We start from the raw sequence: 21,506 nt of genomic DNA on the forward strand, positions 1-21,506 counted from the left end.
ACATCCCTTCTGTTGCCTGGCAGCAAACCCAAATGCCCTTTACAAACAGCCCACGTATTACATTCTCAGGAGAGAAGATTCCTTACACTAATCTTTCCAAGAAAGAGAACAAATAATTTAAATAGTTAACTGAGTCAAAGAAGTGAGGCTTCTTTCAACTCACTTCCTTAGTCAATCCCTTTTCTGTCATTTCTATAGCAACAACCTTAGAATTGACAGATGTCAATCAAATACAGCACACTAGTATACAATTTAGAATCCCACCTTAAGGACTCAGTTCTCTCACATTGCCTCAACTGGACTGACAAGGAATATCTTCAGTCATCTCTTAAAAAGCAGCAGGAATTGCAGAGTCTTATCACTAAAAATCTCCTCCAAAAGGGAATTTGTTTGCTGCCTCTGACCCAGGTCCCACTTCTCCGGTGTCCTTGGCTTCTCGCGAGCCTCCCTGTCTGTGAGACTGCCCACCCCCTTCTCTGCACCTGGGCAGTCGGCAGCAGTGTATGAAGACTCCATTTCAAGCCTGCAAGGCTTTGCGTTGACCTCTGTGCTCTTCTGCTCTGCCGTCCACTTGGATTGGCTCTCCCACTCTGAAGGCCAGTCCACACCCTGTACCCAAACGGGTTTGCATGCACAGATTCCCCCAATAAAGCCTGTTATTCCTGTATCTGCAGGCTCAGTACACTTTTTAATTTTCAGATTCCCACAGCCAAGTGAAATTTATGGTTAAATTCCCATGTTGAAACAAAATAGCAGCTGAAGTTTTCAAGTAGGCATAATTTTAACAGAATTTTAGTAAAATTTTAATGAAATTTGGTAGGATAATGATCTCAAAGATTTGTAATTTCACATGGATAGTCCACAGTTAATGGTATCTCTAAAAAAAAGTTTTTAAAGTTTTTCTTAGTTACATGCAGAAATTCTATCACTAAATTATAACTTCATGTAGCCTTGGATTTTATGGGACACATGTATTTGAAGAATGTGTCTGCGTTTTCAACAAAATTGTTACCCAAGGCACTGCCAATTTTGCTACTAAATTTCCCTTCTGGAAAAATGTGTATTATAAATTTTGCCAGAGTTAATGTCAGGGAGAAAAAACTTGTCTTTTTGGATAAACTTCTATATTCGGTGGCAGTTATTGATATGTACCTGGCAAGTAGCCATTCCCTTTCCTTTCTTGCTTATTTTAGAAGCTCAGTTTTTTCAGGGTAACAATGTACCCAGCTCCTAGGGTTGTCAAATTTAGGGGGGGGGGAAATTAAAGGACATATAGTTACATTTTAATTTTAAATAAACACAAATAACATTTTAGTATAAGTATGCCCTGAATATTAAATACATTTAATATCCAAGAAAGAGCAGAGTTTTCATGAAAGCCTTAAACCAAGCATAACTTACCATACTAAGTGTATGTCCCAAATCTTAACCCTAACCCTAGACATTCACTTTTCCAGCCTTTCTTGTAGCTAACAGTGGCCATGTGACAAGTGAGTAGTAAGCAGAAGTCCATCCAGGGGCTTCTGGGAAGAGACTGGCAACACTATTTCCCCCTCTTCCTGCCTGGCATGTGAACATTAAGGCCCAGAGCTGCAGGAGACATCTTAGAGCCAAGAGGGCAGGCATGAAGATGAAATCAAAGAGGCTAAAGAGTGTGAAGCAGAAAGAAAGCCGTTACAACCCTGTTGGTGAGCACCACTAGTCCTAGACTGCCTACTTCCTGATGTCGTGCCGTGTTTCCCAGAAAATAAGATCTAGCTGGACCATTAGCTCTAATGCGTCTTTTGGAGCAAAAATTAATAGAAGACCAGGGAATTACATTATATTATGTTATTATATTATATTACCTTATATATTATATAAGACCCAGTCTTATATTATAGTAAAATAAGACCGAGTCTTATATTAATTTTTGCTCCAAAGGACACATTAGAGCTGATGGCCTGGCTAGGTCTTATTTTCGGGGAAACACGGTATGTATGAGACAAATGAACCTCTTTGTTTAAGCCAGTGGTCGATAGGGTTGCTGATATTTGCAGTCACGTGCATCCCTAACTAATACCCCTTGCTCCCTCCCTCCATTCCTTGTTCTTACTGCATGTTCTAAGGCCTCAGGACAGTGTCCAGTAGCGGTGGCAGTAGTGGTCATCCTTGAACTATCTCTGCTTTTAGTGGATAAATATGTAGAATGCTTCTCAAGTTTCTTTACTAAGAATGTTGTTTGAAAACAATGATCAGGTTCAGAAAATTCTACTTCTACTCTGCTCAGAGATTTTTTTTCCCCCTTATCATTAATGTTGAATCGTACTGAATGATTTTTTTTCATTTTGGCATATATTGAGATGATCATAGGGTTTTCTTTTTCAATGTGTTAATATGGTGAATTATGTTGTTAAATTTTTCTAATATTGAATCTTCCTTATATTCTTCCTTGATCATGATGAATGTATAAAAATACTGCTAACTTTTATTTAGAATGTTTGTTTCTATGAGATTGATCTATATATTTTTTTTTCTTGCACTGTCCTCATCCAGTTTTGGTATCAAAGGTTATAGGAGTTTCATAAAATCAGATGGTAAGTTTTCCTTTTTTTCTCTTTCTATGAAATAATATAAGAATTACCTAATCCTTTAAAGTTGGTAAAACTTGCCTATAAAAGGCCTGAAGCCTTTTTTCCCTCTGGTATATTTTTTTGTGTGTGCATGTGTACACATGTCTGTGTGTGTGTCTAAGACAGATATTTTTGACTACCAATTCAAATTATCTAATGGAACTGTTTTCTTTACGTTTTCTGCTTTTTCTTGAGTTAATTTTGGCAAGTTAGATTTTTCTAGGAAATTTTTCTTGTTATTTAAAAATATATATTGGCATAAAGTTACCACACTGTGATTTTTAAAATATTCTATGTATCTGTAGTATCTATCTTTATATTTAAATATTATTTATTCATGCCTTCTTTTTAGAATTTCAGCTTTATTGAGGTATACTTGACAAAATTGTAAGCTATTTTAAGCGTGCATTGTGGTGATCTGACATATGCCTATATTGTGAAAGGATTCCCACATTTGGTTAATTAACATATCCATCACCTCACATTTTTATCTTTTTTTTATTAGTGAGAACATTTAAGTTCTACTTTCTTAGCAAATTTCAATGCTAAAATACAGTCTTATCAACTATAAACTATTGTCACTATGTTTTACACAAGATCCTCAGACATTCTTCATCTTACAGCTGAAAGTTTGCATCCTTTCACCAACGTTTTACCTATTTCCCCACCCCTCTAAGCCCCTGGCAACCACTTTTCTACTCTCTGTTTCTGCGTTTGACTTTTTGTTTTTTGATTCTACTTATTAGTGATATGATGCAGTATTTAACTCTGTCTGGTTTATTTCACTCAGCATAATACCCTCCAGTTTCAGCCAAGTTGTCGCAAATGGCAAAATCTTTTTTTTAAGGCTGAATAATAGTCCATTACATATGTCAATATTTATGCCTATATCAATACATATCACATTTTCATTATCTACTCATCTATCAACAGACACTTAAGTTGTGCCCATACCTTGGCTATTGTGAATAATGCTGAAGTGAACACGGGAGTACAGCTATCTCTCAAGATAATGAAGTCATTTTCTTTGGATATATACTCAGAAATGGGGTTGCTGGATCATATGGCTATTCTATTTTTAATCTCTCCAGGAACCTCCGTACTGTTTTCCATAGTATCTTTACCAGTTTACATTCCTACCAACAATGTACAGTGATTCCCTTTTCACTACATCCTTGCTGACATTTGTTATTTCTTGTCTTTTTGATGACAGTCTTTCTAACAGGTATGAGGTGTTATCCCATTGTGGTTTTGATTTGCATTTCCCTGATGATTAGTGGTGTTGAGTACCTTTCATAACCCGCTTGACCATTTGTTTGTATTCTTTGGAAAAATGTCTATTCAGGTTCTTTGCCCATTTTTTAATTGGGATATTTATTTTTTTGTTATTGAGTTGTATGAGTTTCTTACATATTTGTATATTAACCCCTTATCAGATATGTGGTTTCCACATATTTCATCCCATTCCATAGAATGCCTTTTCTTTTTGTTGATGGTTTCCTTTGCTGTGCCTGAGCACTTTAGTTTGATGTAGGCTTACTTGTTTATTTTGTCTTTTGTTGCCTTTGCTTTTCATGTCAAATCCAAAAAATCATTGCCAAGATCAATGTCAAAAAATCATGCCAAGAGCATACTCTTCAAGTTTTTTCTAGGAGTTTTATAACTTTAGGTCTTATATCCAAGTCTTTAATCGATTTTGAGTTGATTTTTGTGTATGGTATAAGATAGGGGTCCAGTTTCATCCTTTTTAATGTGGCTGGACAGTTTTTCCAATGCCATTTATTAGAGATTATTCTTTCCCCATTGTATAGTCTTGAATCCTTTGTCAAAAATTAATTGACCATAAAAACATGTTATGTACCATTGATCTATATGTCTGCTTTTGTGCCAATACCATACTGTTTCTATTCCTATAGCTTTGTAATATAGTTTGGAATCAGGAAGTGTGGTATCTCCAATTTTGTTCTTCTTTCCCAAAATAACTTTTGCTATTGGGGGGGGGGGTCTCTTGTGGATCTATAAAAATATTAGGATTTTTTGTTCTGTTTCTGTGAAAAAATGCCTTTCAAATTTTAACAGGGATTGTACTGAGTCTGTAAATTGGTTTGGGTAGTATAGCCATTTTAATAATATAAAGTCTTCCAACACGGAATATCCTTCCATTTATTTGTGTCCTCTTCAATTTCTTTCATTAGTGTTTTGTAGTTTTCAATGTACAGATCTTTTGCCTCCTTGTAATCAAAATACTTATTCCTAAGTATTTTACTTTTTTTGATGTTATTGTAAATGGGATTGATTTCTTAATCTGTCTTTCTGATAGTTCATTGTTAGTATATAGAAATGCAGCTAATTTTCGTATATTGAGTTTTTACCCTGCAACTTTACTGAATTCATTTATTAGTTCTAACTGTTTTTTGGTGGTGTCTTTAAGGTTTTCTATATATAATATCATGTCGTCTGCAGAGAAAATTTGACTTCTTCCTTTCTGACTTAAATGTCTCTTATTTATTTTTCTTGCCTAATTGCTTTGGCTAGGACTGCTAGACTTTATTCACTTTTATGTTGAATAAAAGTAGCAAGAATGGGTTATCCTTGTTTTGTTCCTTATTGTTGAGGAAAAGTTTTTAGCTTTTCACCATTGAGTATAATGTGAGTTGTGGGCTGTCACATATGGCTTTATTATTGTGAAGTACATTTCTCCTATATCCGATTTGTTGAGAGTTTTTACCATGAAAGGATGTTGAATTTTGACAAATGCTTTTTCTGCATCTATTAAGATGATCATATGATTTTTATCATTAATTTTGTTAATGTGTATCATATTTTTTGACTTATATATGTTGAACAATCCTTGAATTCCAGGAATAAACCCCACTTGATCATGGTGTATGATCCTTTTAATGTCCTGTTGAATTCAGTTTGCAAGTATTTTGTTGAGAATTTTTGCATCTGTGTTCATCAGGTATATTGGTCTGTAATTTTCTTTTTCTGGAGTGTCCTTGTCTGGCTTTAATATGAGGGTAATGCTTGCCTTATAAAATGAGTTTTGAAATGTTAACTCCTCTCCCATTTCTTGGAAGAATTTGAGAAGGATTTGTATTAACTTTTCTTTAAATGCTTGGTATAATTCACTGGTTAAGCCATCTAGTCCCGTACTTTTCTTTATTGGGAGATTTTTTGTTACTGATTCAATCTCCTTAGTAGTAATTGGTCTGTTCAGATTTTCTATTTTTTCATGATACAGATTGGATATATTTATATTTCTAGGAATTTATATGTTTCTTTAAGGTTATCTAATTATTGTTGTATAATTGTTCATAGCAGTTGCTTAACTGCTTAATATTTTTGTGTTATCAATTGTAATGTCTCCTCTTTCATTTCTGATTTTATTTGAGTCTTCGTTTTTCCTTAGTCTAGCTAAGGTCTTGCCAATTTTATTTATTTTTTTAGATAAAACAGTTTTTTGTTCCATTGATATTTTCTCTTGTTTTTCTAGTTTCTATTTCATTTATTTTAATTCTGATCTTTGTTAGTTTTTTCCTTATAACTTTGGGCTACGTTTGTTCTTCTTTTTCTAGTTCTTTGGGATGTAAAGTTATGTTGTTTATTTGAGATCTTTCTTTTTTCTTCATGTAGGTGTTTATTGCCATGAACTTCTCTCTTAGAACTGCTTTTACTGCATCCCATAAGTTTTGGTATATTGTGTTTCCATTTTCATTGGTGTCAAGATTTTAAAAAAATTTTTTTCCTTTGATTTCTCATTTGACCCATTGGTTTTTCAGGAGCATGTTATTTAATCTGCACACATTTGTGAATTTTCCAGTTTTCCTCTTGTAGTTGATTCCTAGTTTCATACCAATCTGATCAGAAAAGAAGCTGGTGTGATTTCAATTGTCTTTAATTTATTAAAACTTGTCTCAATTTTTATTTTTCTAGTGACTAGTGACGTTAAGAATTCATGTGTCTATTTACCATCCACATTTTTTTTTTGGTAAGATATCTGTTCAAATCTTTTGTCCATTATGTTATTGGGTTGCTTGTTTTCTTATTATTGAATTTTGAAGAGTTCTTTATATTTTCTGGATAAAAATTCTTTATTAAGTATGTGTTTTGAGTATTAACTTACATCCTGTAGCTTTTCTTTTAATTCATTTTCTTTTCTTTTCATTTTCTTAACACTTTCAAAAGGCAGAAATTTTAAACTTCGATGAAGTTCAATATGTTGTTTTTCTTCTCTTATGGATTATGCTTTTGGTGTGGTATCTAAGAAATTTTTGCCTAATCTAAGGAAAGAAAGATTTCCCCCTTTGTTTTTTTCTAAAAGCTTTATAGTTTTAGGCTTTACATTTAGTTTTATAATCCATTTTGAGTAAATTTTTGTATATGGTGCAAGATCTGTGTCAAGATTCTATATATATCTATCTTCAATTGTTCTAGCACCATTTTTGTATATGGTGCAAGATCTGTGTCAAGATTCTATATATATCTATCTTCAATTGTTCTAGCACCAAGACTATCCTTTCTCCATTGAATTGCCTTGGCACTTTTGTTAAAAATCAATTGACTACATTTGACTAACCCAGCATCCACTTATGATAAAAACTCTCAGCAAAGTGGGAATAGAGGAAGCATAACTCAACATACTAAAGGCCATATATGACAAACCCACAGCTAACATCATACTCAACAGTGGAAAGCTGAAAACATTTTCCTTAAGATCAGGAAAAAAATAAGGATGTCCACTTTCACCACTTTTATTCAACATAATGTTACAAGTCTTAGCCACAGTAATCTGCAGAAAAGTTGAGGCAAGTCTAACCTTGATATTAAAACCCAAATAAAACATTACAGGAAAGGAAAAATTTAGGCCAGCTTCACACATGAACAAAAATGGTAAACAAAATATTGGCAAATAAAATCCAGCAATACATAACCAGGATGATATGTCACAGCTAATTGACTTATTACTCAAATTCATAGAGAATAAATAGTGGTGCCAGAGGAACTAGCTAAAACAGATTTAAACGAGAACCAAAGTTTCATAACATAATACCCAAAATGCCAAACTTTCTACTGAAAATCACTCACCATACCAAGAACCAGGAAGATTTCAAACTGAATGAAAAGAGATGATGAATAATACCAAAACTGAGATGACAGAGATCTTAGAATTATTTGACAAAATTTTAAAGTAGCCATCAAAATGTTTCCACACATAATTACAAACACATTTGAAACAAACGAAAAATATAAAATCTCAGCAAAGAAATAGAAAGTCTCCACAAAGAAATAAAATAAAGAGAAACTAAACTGAAATTTTGGAACTCAAAAATACAATCATCTTAATATAAAATTCAGTGCATTAACTCAATAACGGAATGAAGGGAACAGAGGAATCAGTGAACTAAAAGACAGGAAAAACAAATATTACTCATTTTGAACAAGAGAGAAAATAGACTGCAAAAAAGTGAACAGTCTCAAGGACCCGTGGGACTATAACAAAAGAGCTAACATATGTATCGTTGCAGTTCCAAGAGAGGAGATAGAGGGCAAAGCTGAAAAAACTACTTGAAGAAATAATTGCTGAAAGCTCCCCAAATTTGGCAAAAGGCAAACCTTTTCTAGAAGCTGAGCCAAACTCACACAGTTGAGACCAAATAAATCCACACCAAAATAAAGTCAAACTTCTGAAAACTAAAGACAGAGAAAGAAATCTTAAAAACAAGAAAGAGAAAAAGAGCACCTTACAGGGGAAAAACAGTTCAAATGACAGTAGATTTCTCTTGAGAAAACATGGAGGCCAAAAGGAAGTGGCACAACTTTTTAAGTGCTGAAAGTAAAGAACTGTCAACCCAGAATCCTGTATTTAGTGAAAATATCCTTTCAGAATAAAAGGGATGTCAAGATACTCTACAATAAAGAAAAACAAAGGTAATTTGTTACTAGTATACTGACCCTAAAAGAATGGCTAAAGAAAATTCTCTAAATAAAAAGCAAATTATAAGAAATCTTGCAACATCAGGAAGGAAGAAACAACATGGTAAGCAAAAATATGAGTAAAAACAATAGACTTCCCTTTTCCTCTTGAGTTTTCTAAATCATATTTAATGGTCGAAACAAAAACTGTAACATTGTCTGATGTGGATCTAAATGTATGTAGAGGAAATAAACATTCAAATACCGTAAGATTTAACAATTACACTCTGGATATTTGTCCTAGGGAAATGAAAACATATGTTCATACGAAAACCTGTACACAAATGTTTATAGCAGCTTTATTCAGAGTAGCCAAAAACTGGAAATGACCCATACGTCCTTCAACAGGAGAATGGTTTAACAACTGCGGTACGTTCATACATGGACTACTAGTCAGCTATAAAAAAGGAAGAAACTACTGATATGAGCAACAACCTGGATGAAAAAGCAATAGCCTCTCCAGAAAATTATGCTCAGTGCAAAAAGCCAATCCCAGGAAGTTACACACTGTGTGATTTCATTTCTCTAACATACTCGAAATGGGAAAATTATAGAAATTGAGAACAAATTATTGGTTGCCGGGGATTAAAGAAGTGGGAGGTAGGAGGAAACTGGTTGTGGCTATAAAAGGACAACATAAGGAATTCTTACAGTGAAGGAAATGTTTTGTACCTTGGCTGTATCAATACCCTGTTGTGATATTGTGGGGACAGAGCCCCAAAAAGCAGTTTCCAGGCTCTCGGCCTCACATAGAAAGGTGCTGGCTCAGGTAGTAAATGGCCATCGACTGTGATCAAATGGCCATCAGCTGTGGCTAGTTGGCCGTCAGCTGTAACCAGTGAGCCATTAGCCATGAATATAACTGCCGTGGCTAGGCTAGCAGGAAAAGGGGGAGTTAGCAAGAAGATGGTGGCTGAGCCTGCAAGCGGCGCAGTGAGGGTTGAGAATTGTGTTGCTCCTGTTTCCTGTGTCTCCAACCCAGCCGCCAGCGAGAATATAGTGGTATGACTCCCCTACCTATGGCTCCGTGGGTGTTCCTTTTTGGCCTCACCATGTCCTGAGTTTTTGTGTGGGGAGTGGGACCAGAGACCCCGCAGGCCGCCCCGCGTGACAACTGGTCCAGCGAGCAGAGTCCCCCGCACGACACATGGCGAAGTCGGCAGGATCCCCTGCACTACACATGGCGCAGCGAGCAGGGTACGGTGCCGGCCAAAGCTCTCCCAAGGGCGGTGGAGCAGTTTGTGCGTATGAACACTCAGTTGCAGGAAGACCAGGAGGAGCAGCTGCCTGAGAGCTGGACCCCGTGGAGGGGTGGGAAGACGTGGACGGTTCCCCAACCAGCATAGACCAGAGAAAGCGAAGGTCCTTGCGGCCCTGTGGGCTGGGAAGTGCTTGCTGAGGCAGCCCGGATGCAGGACTTGTAGTCCCAGGAGGAAACGCTTGCTGAGTCCTCCGTGGGAGATGAGGGTGAGATCAAGGTCATCCCTCACCCCCAGGACAGCCCTGGCGAATGACTATGGACTATGGGGAATTGCCTTCCATCCCTAATTTAATGGACAGCTTGACTATTTGTTTGGGAACATACCACTATGTAGTGGAACTGGCAGATGTTTGTTATTGTGTCTTGACTGGCCGCCATCGAGAATATGTAAGTAAGCACCTTGACTGTGAGCCCCTGTTGTTCCAGCACGATACCCTGAGAGGCCTTGGCTGAGTCCAGGAAGTCTGGCTGAGCCCAGAGAGAGTGGCAGTGCCCTGAGAGCCCTGGCTGAGTCCAGGAAGTCTGGCTGACCCCAGAGAGAGTGGCAGTGCCCTGAGAGCCCTGGCTAAGCCCAGGAAGTCTGGCTGAGCCCAGAGAGAGTGGCAGTGCTCTGAGAGGCTCTCCTGTGCCCGGGGAGACTAGTGGTACCCTAAGAAGTCCAGGAAGTCTGGCTGTGCCCAGAAGTACTGATGGTGCCCTGAGAAACCCTGGCTGTGCCCGGGGAGACTAGTGGTACCCTAAGAAGTCCAGGAAGTCTGGCTGTGCCCACAAGTACTGGTGGTGCCCTGAGAAACCCTGGCTGTGACCAGAGAGCTTGGCTGTGTCCAGGAAATAGCATTCACCTCCAGGCTCCTCGCACAGGGCCCCTCACAGAAGACGCTTGTCGCGTAGATTGTGAGGCGAGATCCTGTAGGGGTGGAGTGTGGGGACAGAGCCCCAAAAAGCAGTTTCCAGGCTCTCGGCCTCACATAGAAAGGTGCTGGCTCAGGTAGTAAATGGCCATCGACTGTGATCAAATGGGCAGCAGCTGTGGCTAGTTGGCCGTCAGCTGTAACCAGTGAGCCATTAGCCATGAATATAACTGCCATGGCTAGGCTAGCAAAAAAAAAAAGGGGAGCTAGCAAGAAGATGGTGGCTGAGCCTGCAAGCAGCACAGTGAGGGTTGAGAATTGTGTTGCTCCTGGTTCCTGTGTCTCCAACCCAGCCGCCAGTGAGAGTATAGTGGTGTGACTCCCCTACCTATGGCTCCGTGGGTGTTCCTTTTTGGCCTCACCATGTCCTGCGTTCTTATGTGGGGAGTGGGACCAGAGACCCCGCCTGACACCCCGCACGACAGATATTGTACTAGAGTTTTGCAATGTGTTATTTTTTTGGAAAACAGAGTAAAGAGTGCAAAGGATCGCTCCATTTCTTACAACTATATGTGAATCTACAATTATCTTAAATTCAAAAGTTTAATTTAAAAAAAGATACCAATAGAAATATGAAATCCCAAGCCACTAAGTACGAAAAATTGTTTGCAATTCATATAACCGATAAGGATTCGTATCCAGGATATATAGCTAATTCCTATAAATCACTAAGAGAAAGAAAGGCCACTCATTTTTTGAAAAACAGGTTAAAGTCTTAACTCACTTTACAAAAGAAGATACTCAAATGACAGATACACATCAGAAAAACTGCTCAACGTTATTGGTCATCAAGGGACTAGAAATTAAACTCACAAAGAGATACTACAACTGACTTGTCAGGATGACTAAAATTAAACAAACAAATGTAAACTGTCATGACAAAGATATGTATCTGGAATTCTCATATACTGGTAGTAGGAAAATAAATCAGTATGTATAACCACCTTGGAAAACTGTTTGGAAATACCTACTAAATCTGAACATTTTATATCCTAGGATTCAGCAATTCTAATTTTTAATGTGCATCCAACAGCAATGCGTACATGTGTACATTAGAAGACACGAACAAGAATGTTCATAGTAATATTATTCCTAATAATTCTGTGGCATACACCGCTGAAATACCCACCAACTGTGGAATGGATACAAAATTGGGGCACATTCAGTCATACATATTTATCCTGATGCTTCTCTTTCCCTCCCTCCTATCCATCAGCCAGTCCTCATGGCTCCACCTCCAAAATATAGCCTGAATTTATTCACTTCTCTTCATATTTGTTGATACCATCCTCCTCAAATCTACCATCATTCCTCACCTGATTTACTACAATTGCCTTTTAACTAGTCTTTTTGCTTCCACTTATGCTCCCCTATGATTCATTATTTGTAAAGCAGTCAGAATGGTCTTATTAAAACATAAATCAGGTCACTTCATCCTGCTGTTTAAACCTTTCAGTGGGTTCTCACTGTAATTAAGACTAAATCCAACTCCTCATCGTGGTTTGAAAGGCTGCCATGCTGGTTCTGGTATAGTCTAAGATGTTTAAAAAGAAAGATCCTAAGATACACTGAGTGGTTTAAACAAATTAAGAGTTTATGTTTTTCTCACTCAAGAGTCGAAAGGAAGATAATCCTGGGTCATCAGAACAGCTCTGCCAGACTCAACATGGAGTTCCATCTCTGGCTCCAAAATGCTCACCTATCGCATCTGCATCCCAGTTAGCCAGAGGGAGGAAAGGAAAAGGGGAGACCATGTTCCTTCCCTCTTAAGGGCAGAGCCCAGAAGTTTCCCTTTTCACTTCTGCTTATAGTCTCACTGTCCAGAACCTGGTCACATGGTACACCTCACTGAAAGGAGGCCTGGGAAATGTAGTCTTTAGCCAAGCTGACATGCGCCCACCCATGACTCTGTAACTGTGGAAATAGGGAAGAATGACTACTGTGGATAACTCATAGTCTCTGCTCCAGCCTACATCATGTCAGCCTTCACCACCTCTTCTGCCTCATTTCCTCCCTCTCTCTCCCTTGCTCTTGGCCCACCAGCCATACTAGCCTTCCTGCTCATTCCCTCCTTAATCCTCAAGGCTTTTATACCTGTGCTATCCTATATCTGGAATGCTCTTTCCTAGATCTTTACATGATTGGCTTCTTATCATTTGGATCTAAATTCAAGGCTCATACATCTTCTGAGAGGCATTCACTGACCCTTCCCTTGCAAGCAAAGTAACCGCCTAGTTATCACTCTCTAACCCATGTTGTTTTATTTTATTTCTAGTGCTTACCACAGGCTTAAATTCTCATTTACTTACCTGGTTATTATCTGTATCTCCCTCTAGAATGTTACGTACCATGAGAGCAGAAATGTTGTCTGACTTATTCTCTGTTGGATCCCCAGCACCTAAGTGCTACCTCAGATAAAGCAAGCATTCAAATATTTACTGACTAGATGAACTAATTTAACCCAAACCCCTCATTTTATAACTGGGAAAGCTGAGGCCCAAAGAAAGTAAATGGCTCGCCTGAGGTTCTGCAACTGGGTGGTAGATTTCCAGGTCACTGCTTTTCTTGAGTTCCTTATTTCACGTGGCCTCCTCTTTGAAGTCTTCTATTATCTCACCCTTCAGCAATCACGCCTCTGAACTCCTCTAGCAGTAGACTTGAACATCCATTTGGTTTTTATTCTGTGCTACTTGGTATTATTAATCTTTACTATATCTGTCTTGTTTTCCCAACCCAGCTGCCAGCCCCGTGAAAATCCCAACCTTCTAATGCACAGAGAACACTGGCCCTCAGTAAGTAGTCTACAAAGAGACTAAAGTAACTTTATTCAGTACAGTGAAACTCAGAATCATTACAACTTCCCTTTTGTCCTAGTACTGAAGATAAGAGTTGGATACTAGAAGACTAGATTTGGGTGGGAGGTGATTTCTGTGTATCTGCAACTGAGCATCCTGTCACGACTGGCTTACCGGCAGTTGGAATCTTACGCGCTTCAGCAAAATTATGCAGAGGAGCTGCTCTGGGTACAATGGGTGGATTCTGAAAGGCAATCCTTGCTGTTGGTGGAATCAATCCTCGTTCTATCATACTCAAAATCCCTTAAAAGGAAGGTTAGAAGAATATGAGTTTAACTCCTAGCATTTCCCCAAAGTCTGAGCTCTATAAATTTCACAAATGCAACATTTTCTATTCATCGTCTTATTTGTGAGAGTACATCTAGTGCCTTAATCCTTTGCATGGAAAAATAGCTACAGTACATATTCATTTAAGGCTAATGTTCTAACCCAAGAAAAAAATGGCATTTCCAATAGTGGTAATACGAACTAAACTTGTACTAAGATCATTTTATTTTAAGGTAGAAATATAATTTCAAGACAAAGTAAAATTTCTTTATACTTATGGCATTTTCAATTATTGATAATGTTGTTATTCCTTTTAAAATTCAGAGAAACCAGGTACACAGTCTTAACAACTGAGGACATCTTTTGTTCTGAAAGAAGGAAAGTCTATGTGCTTGAAACCATGCCCTTGTTATAATGAGTCATATTTTATAAAAGAGTTCTTTTTAGACATTTCTCATATCAACAGAAGATGTGAATGCCTAAAAGGTTATTTTAGTGTAACTGGGCAACATGGTCTGTATTAATGTACTAATTTACAATTCCTAGAACTCATACTGTGTCAGCATGGATGGTGCCAACGCTTTCTAAGGACAAGAGGCATTGTTAAATAAATAAACAAATGAATAAATCAATACATAAATGAATAATTGAAAAAAGCCTGCTGTCAGGGGCAAAACTTTCATTAAGGTGGATCTATTGAAGCCAGAAACCCAGAAACTCAGGGGTACTTGACGTAAACTTATGATAGGGCTTCTTGTTGCTCTCATACAAAAGGAAGAAAAGTGAAGAATTCTGGGTCTCAGTGAAATCCTAGTATATAAACTGTGTACCAAGCTGGACTAAGTTGAAGAAGCTGGCACACATTCTAAGAGGGACAAATATTGCTTCCATTTGCTGTATGACCTCTGAAGACTATCTTATATTGTTATTAATGATATTAAAGTCTAGTGTTACAGGAATTCAGAAGATGACCACTGAGGAATTGGAGAACTAAAGAACACTTCACTCATAAAATGATTCTAAAGAGAAATCTTCAGTTTACTTACCACAGAAACATCTCGGGGGAGAATTTCTTATTAGAAATGGAGATTCCTGGGCTCCCAGACCTGGCTAAAGTTCTGAGGTAAGGGCCTGAGAATCTGCATTATTGAAGCCTCCAGGAGATACTTACACGTGGCCTGAAGTTTGCGAACCACTGAGGCCCAGTAATCTACATTTTAAATAAGAACTCCAGGTCCATCTTTTCTTTTTTTTAGATTTTTTTTTTTTTTTATTGGGGAAGGGGAACAGGACTTTATTGGGGAACAGTGTATACTTCCAGGCCTTTTTTCCAAGTCAAGTTGTTGTCCTTTCAATCTTAGTTGTGGAGGGTGCCGTTCAGTTTCAAATTGTTGTCCTTTCAGTCTTAGTTGTGGAGGGCGCAGCTCAGCTCCAGGTCCAGTTGCCGTTGCTAGTTGCAGGGGGCACAGCCCACCATTTCTTGCAGGAGTCAAACCGGCAACCTTGTGGATGAGAGCCCACTGGCCCATGTGGGAATCGAACCGGCAGCCTTCGGAGTTAGGAGCATGGAGATCTAACCGCCTGAGCCACCGGGCCGGCCCAGATCCATCTTTTCTATTCTCAAAACTTGAGAACTGCTGATCTATGGTACAACTCTTCAAGCCCCTTTGGAAATTAATACTTCAGGTTTTAATTATTCTAACACCAGATTTAACTGCTTTGAAATATTAAGACTAATTCTGAGTCCTTACAAATATTTTCCTCCTATAAATATTAAATTCCACTTCTAAGAACTATGCCCGTCTTTCAGATGTGAAAAACAGAGCTCCTTCTTATTCAGTATATTTTTGTTACTAGAGTGAGTTTCATTCTCTGAAAATCACAAAGGATATAAACATAATTTTAGCCTGTGCTTTAATGCAGGTTGAAGCAATTCACTTAATTTTAGACAAACACACATATGTACGTGCATTTTCCATTGGAGGGAAACAGTTAAGACTTTGGAATAAACAAAAGAGACTAGGAGATAACATTTTCATCGAAATGTTGGGACCTCTGGAAATTATCTGACCCTATAATCATCTTTGTTTTTGCTTAGTCTATTTTGTAATTCTGTAGAGATTAAGGTTAGTTTATAGAAAACTGAAAGCAATGCAAATAATTCTTGTTTATACACCTGCCAATAAATTCTGTCACATGGAGGGACAATCCTTCCCCCAACCCCAAAAAGCCAGTTTTGCATCCATTTGCAAATTGATTTCAGTATTCTTGATTTACAAAGGTGTCTGTTGTTTGGATTCTCCTTTGAATCAATTGTAGCATCTTACTGGTTCCCTTACTTAATTTATGAGTTAAATAACATCTTTAACATGTATTCATTTTATACTTATATAAAAGTCATGGTTTTAATTTAAATATAAACATGTATATATAATACGTGTGTGTGTGTGTGTGTGTGTGTGTGTGTGTGTGTGTGTGTGTATACACATATATCCCTCAACAATTTTGGAGATCCCACCGAGATGAGCAATAGATTCACCTGAAATTGCCAGAAATGATATACCTCACAGGGAACCAAGCCCAGGTATGTATTTTCTTGGCTCCCACAGGTGAATTCAAAGTGGAAATGGAACTTTGTTAACTCTGTTTTTCTAATTTTAATACTACTCCCTATTAACCTTGTGTTTTGTTTTTCTCTTTGGTTCATTGGTTCATTTATGGCTTATATGCTATTCCTTGTTGGTAACTACAATGACTGGGAATTTGGTGATCTCTGTAAATGGATTAATGTCTTATAGAGATCTCCCTGCTGAGTGACAGATAGTGGAGAATATAGTTTGTTAGCCTTTTGTTTGTCTATTTGTGTATTTTGAGCTCAAATCAATTAGGAACTTCATGTCCACAAAGAAGGAGAATAACTCTTTGATATCTGGACCATTAAATTTTTGTGTTTCTGTGTTTACTTTTCATTTGTGGCTGAAATTGTAGAATGGAAACTATAAGCCCTCTCTGTATCTATATGTCTATGTATCTATAATTCAGAAAGACCTTTATTTCTCACCTTGAGTGAATACACAATGTTTTCCTATCTCCAAATGGTTATTAATAAATTAGATTGTAGAGTCTCTTAAATTAAAAGAGCTCTGTTCTGATTGACTTACAGAGAGAAACAAGTGCTTATATCAAGTGAATATTCCTAAAATTCCCAGAAAATAAAGAAATCAAACTTTTAATACTTTAAATGTGCTCCCCCAACTTCACAAATTCAGAAACTCTCATTGAGTCTCCTTACTTTTAACGCCAATGTAATTATTTGCATAGTTTCAATAAAAATCTGTTTTCCTTTTACTAAAATATAATTGGAAAAATCACTTATGCAACCAAGACCTGGAATTTCATATTTAATAATGATGCTTATTAATCAGGTTTAAGTCACTTTTAAAGGATTAAAGTTGACGTTATGGTGCTAACGCTTACAAAGCCCCCCCAGAAAAACTAGTCAGGTACATAGTTTACAGGATCTGCGTCCTTACAGGTGGTAAGGAATGTCACTTCCCGGCAGGCCCAAGAACCTTGGTACATTTCTCTAATATCTAGGTAGAGAGGAATTTACCCAAATTTATAGGTCCTGCCGTTGAAATCCGGGGGACAAAGTTTAGTGGAGACATTAAATCAATCCACAAATAAATATGTAACTACAAATTGTGGTAATCTGTGAAGGAAACAGATGCTTGAGGAAGTGGCTTTTACAGACAGAGGTAAAGGCACTGGTGAGGGCCTAATATGAAAATGTGCTTGGCCTAATAAGGAATAGAGAGAAGGCCCATGTGGCTGAGCATAGAGAAAGCAAACTGAGATGAGAATGGAGGTGAGGGCCAGATCAGGTATGCCTTGTTTATAGAGTTTAGATTTTATTCTAGATCAGAAAGCAACTTGCCTGAGGTTACAAAGAGCTTGCATTGAAAATTTGATTTGTGTACCATGAGATTTATATTCTTAAGCATTTTTCTAAAAGCTTTCTTTTTTGGATTTAGCAAGATAATTCAAGAAAAAGTAGGGGAATTTACCCTGCATTTTCCAAAATGACTCTTCTGGATATTGTTAATGTTTTACCTCCTGCTGGACTTGCATAGATCTAAGGTGTGGCTTAAAGGACATTTAAGAGCATAAGGAACATGTAAAAAATCTAGATACTGTGTCTACATTTCTGTGGCTTGTGCTTTCCTGATGTTCAGATTACCTTGCCCAATATCAGATATATGGCAAGTATTCAATGAATATATGTTGGTTAATTACGAATATTATGGTAAGCCATGTATTCTCTAGTAGATAATTGAGGGATGAAAATGCGATATTTTTTTTTCTGGACCAAGCTGCCATGTTTCTAGATTCACCTTTGTTTTGCAGCAATTTTTTATTGTGTCTATTGCTAAAGCAAGCACTGATTGATTGATTCATTCATTCACTATTTCATTCATCCTAATTGATACAGGAAGAATATTGATACAGGAAGAATAAGATGGTACTAAAGCAAGAAATAGAAACTCTGCTGATGTTATTCAGTATTCCTAGGGAGTAAATATTATGTAACTAAACGGTATATTTCGTAACTAAAAGCATATATCACAAAGATTTCTGAACAATGATGGTTCATAACTAGGAAAGTAATAGCTATAGTTGTGGGAAGCTTAACAAGCTAAGAGACTTGTAACGATGCTGAGTTCTCTTGAGTTTTGCTCTCCCTCCACCCACCAAGTCAGCAGACAGAGGATACAGGAACTATAAGATAGAGGACTTTAAATCTCCAGGTGCCAGAAGAACCCTGGGGAGCCAACTTTAGGTCCAAAATCCTCCAGACAACAGATAGAAAGTGAGTTGGAAATAATTAAAGACCATCTCACATGGTTATATTTGGGATATGAAAGGAGATCCACGTAGGCATTCTTTAACACTTCAGCTAGTTAAATAGCAGGGAGCAATAAAGAGGTTACACTTGTGACACTCAGTTCTTAGTCATTCATTCGCTTACTCTTTCATTTGCTTATTCATTCAACCAACATTTAGTATCTACAAAATGCTAGATATGGTTCTAGGCACTGGGGATACTGAAATAAAAATGATATAATCATTTGCTTCAAAACTAGAAATCTCCTGGTTTCACAAAGACTAGAATTTACACTAAGATATGCGTAGTTTAAATGCTAATTACATTGTTTCTGGCTTCATATTTCTGCAGAATAGTATATTGAAATAAAAATGTTAAAGGCTACTAGGATAGCATCGCAAACTATCTGCTCAGAAGCTTAAACATTTCTAATACTAGCACTTACACACAATGCTTTCAATATGTAATAACACCAACATCTAAATCAATTTTAAATCTATAGAATGATGGATTTTAGAGGGAGAAGGGATTTTAATGATCATCAAGTCCAACCTTCTCATTACAGAGTAGGAAACCCAGGCCAGAGTGAGGTAATCCTCGTCTCATCTGTCACCTCGGAGAATTAGTGGCTGAGGCAGAATTCAAACTCAGGCCCCAATCCCACCTCACGGCTCTTTCCCTTACATTCCTAGACACGTAAAATGGTTATTGAATCACTAACCTTTATTGGCATCTGCTTGTAAGACTGGTATGGGGGAGAAATAGGGATTCATGCGATGAGAAGCTGGCAGAACCGTGAAGTTGGTGATGGTGGACCCTTTTATTAACTTCTGAACCTTCACCTAGATGATCAAAAATTTGTTTTCAGCAGACATTTTTGCTTTCTAAACGAACAGTTTTCTTTGTGTAAACAATAAATAAGATTATGAATAGTTTCATTAAGTTTTAATAATGTAGCAATATTAGCTCCAATTTTATTGCTCATGAGTACCCTGTGCTATTGTCTACTGTCAAGAGTTTGTGTAATTTAAAATAGTTAATTAAATCCAATTAACATGTTGCGATTTCTACTATGTAAAGTCAGGATAGTAGTTAATAAAGGAACATTAAGATTTTGTTCAATTTTAATGACTATAATTATAAAAGTGCTAAATCTTGGCAGACGAGGTTTTGAATACAGCAAAGTTTTGTACAGGCAAATTTCCCAGGAAATACATATTAGGGTTTTAAGGATTAAAAAAAAAAAACAACAACTTGGGAGAATTTAAAGATAAATATATTAGTCAATATTAACAGGTTAAAGATGAACTCTGAGCACACTTGCAGATCTCAAAAATGGTTAAAGACGTGATGTCTAGATCAGTTATAATTGATGATGACTTTTTCTAAAGTCATAAATGCCTTTAGTATAGTTATGAAATATGAATTATTTCTTATTAAATGCTTTCTAGGTTTTAAAGATAATATGTATTGCATATAAATCACATTTAATTGTATAGCCCAAGTACAATATTTTTACTTTTATTATGGGAGGTTATGAATTACCTGGGCCCTCTGAGCAGGGAAGATGTAACTGTTTGGTATTTCTAGACTGATTTAAATTTTCAAGTCATTTTCCAAACATTAATTAATTTGCATAGCTTCCAAGGTAACTAGATACTGGTTTGCTATTTAACTAATAAAGAACGAAGACAGACAGGTTAGTAGATTAGTTTCAGGTCACACAGTATACTAGCTATACACAGATACACACACTAGATGTACACACTTAAAATGATTTAATTTGAAGATTAATCTTATTTTACAGTAGTGAAATTTGCCATTGGAATTGGTCGTACTGCACCTTCTTGCTCATCAAGGTCATGGTGACCTTAAGGAAAAAGAAAGAGGAAGTTTGATCAAGCCTCGGGGTGGGGGGAGAAAAATCACTTTACAAAATAAGTATGAATCGGCTGAGAAATGTCTGGGTGAACAAAGTTGTTAGGGTCCTCCTGCCAGGATATGGTACTTAAGGGAAACTAGAACAAGTTACCATCCCATGACACTGAACCCTTTGGTGACGTTTGGTGAAGACCTTTTAAAGTGACTATAAATAGGATTTTTAACAGGAAAGAGAAGACTATGAGTGCAATCTGTTTCCTTCCTGGTGAGTTGGAAGTGGCAAGGGGGTGCTATGGGCCTTGGCTGGATGAGAGTGCGGGGTTCGTATGCATATGGTGCTACCCTGGAACTTGGGTCTTGCTGATCCATCTTGGTGTCTTCCTCATCTTCAGCTCTCCTCTCCCACCTCACCTCCTAAACTACTAAGTTCTCCTCCGAACTGGGGAAGACTGAGATAATCACCCAAGGTCCTGTACTCCAAACACGACACATACATAACTGAAGATGTTCCATATCAAAAATGGCAGGGTCTCCACTTCTCTGATTGATATCAGGGTCAGGGAGGCAAAGGTAAATCGGAGGAAGAAAGAAAGATTCAACTTAAATAAAATTGTCAAGCGCTGTGAAGATGTGAAATATAGGTTTGGCAGTTTCAGGGCACACAACATAATTTATCTGGATTTTCTGAAAGCCTTTGACAAAGTGCACCTGACAACCTGTTCTTGAAAGCTCAAGTAGCAGGATCCAATATAAAACACCATGTAACGTATGACACAAAGGCCAGGGCACAAGGCAGATGACATCCTGGCAGGATTCTGTCAGGCACTCAGCACATTCTTAATGCTGGTTTCCTGAATT

At 37.3% G+C, this 21,506-nt stretch overlaps 1 protein-coding gene across 3 annotated transcripts in view; it reads right to left on the bottom strand.

Annotated features, from left to right (window-relative positions):
• Nucleotides 1-21,506, bottom strand: part of IQCH (IQ motif containing H) — a 188,010-nt gene that overhangs the window by 103,846 nt on the left and 62,658 nt on the right. For 2 of the 3 annotated variants that reach the window (XR_004423233.1, XM_033108543.1), the window contains one exon: nt 13,730-13,858. Coding sequence is in view for 2 of the 3 variants with exons in the window: in XM_033108543.1 (XP_032964434.1) it covers nt 13,730-13,847 (118 nt within the window). In the remaining variant the exon portion in view is untranslated. Of the gene's footprint in view, nt 1-13,729; nt 13,859-19,488; nt 19,610-21,506 lie in introns of all 3 variants that reach the window. The other variant, XM_033108542.1, reaches the window with a different exon arrangement.

This window comes from Rhinolophus ferrumequinum, chromosome 6 (genome assembly GCF_004115265.2).
Source record: "Rhinolophus ferrumequinum isolate MPI-CBG mRhiFer1 chromosome 6, mRhiFer1_v1.p, whole genome shotgun sequence".
In the NCBI taxonomy this organism is placed as follows: Eukaryota; Metazoa; Chordata; class Mammalia; order Chiroptera; family Rhinolophidae; genus Rhinolophus; species Rhinolophus ferrumequinum.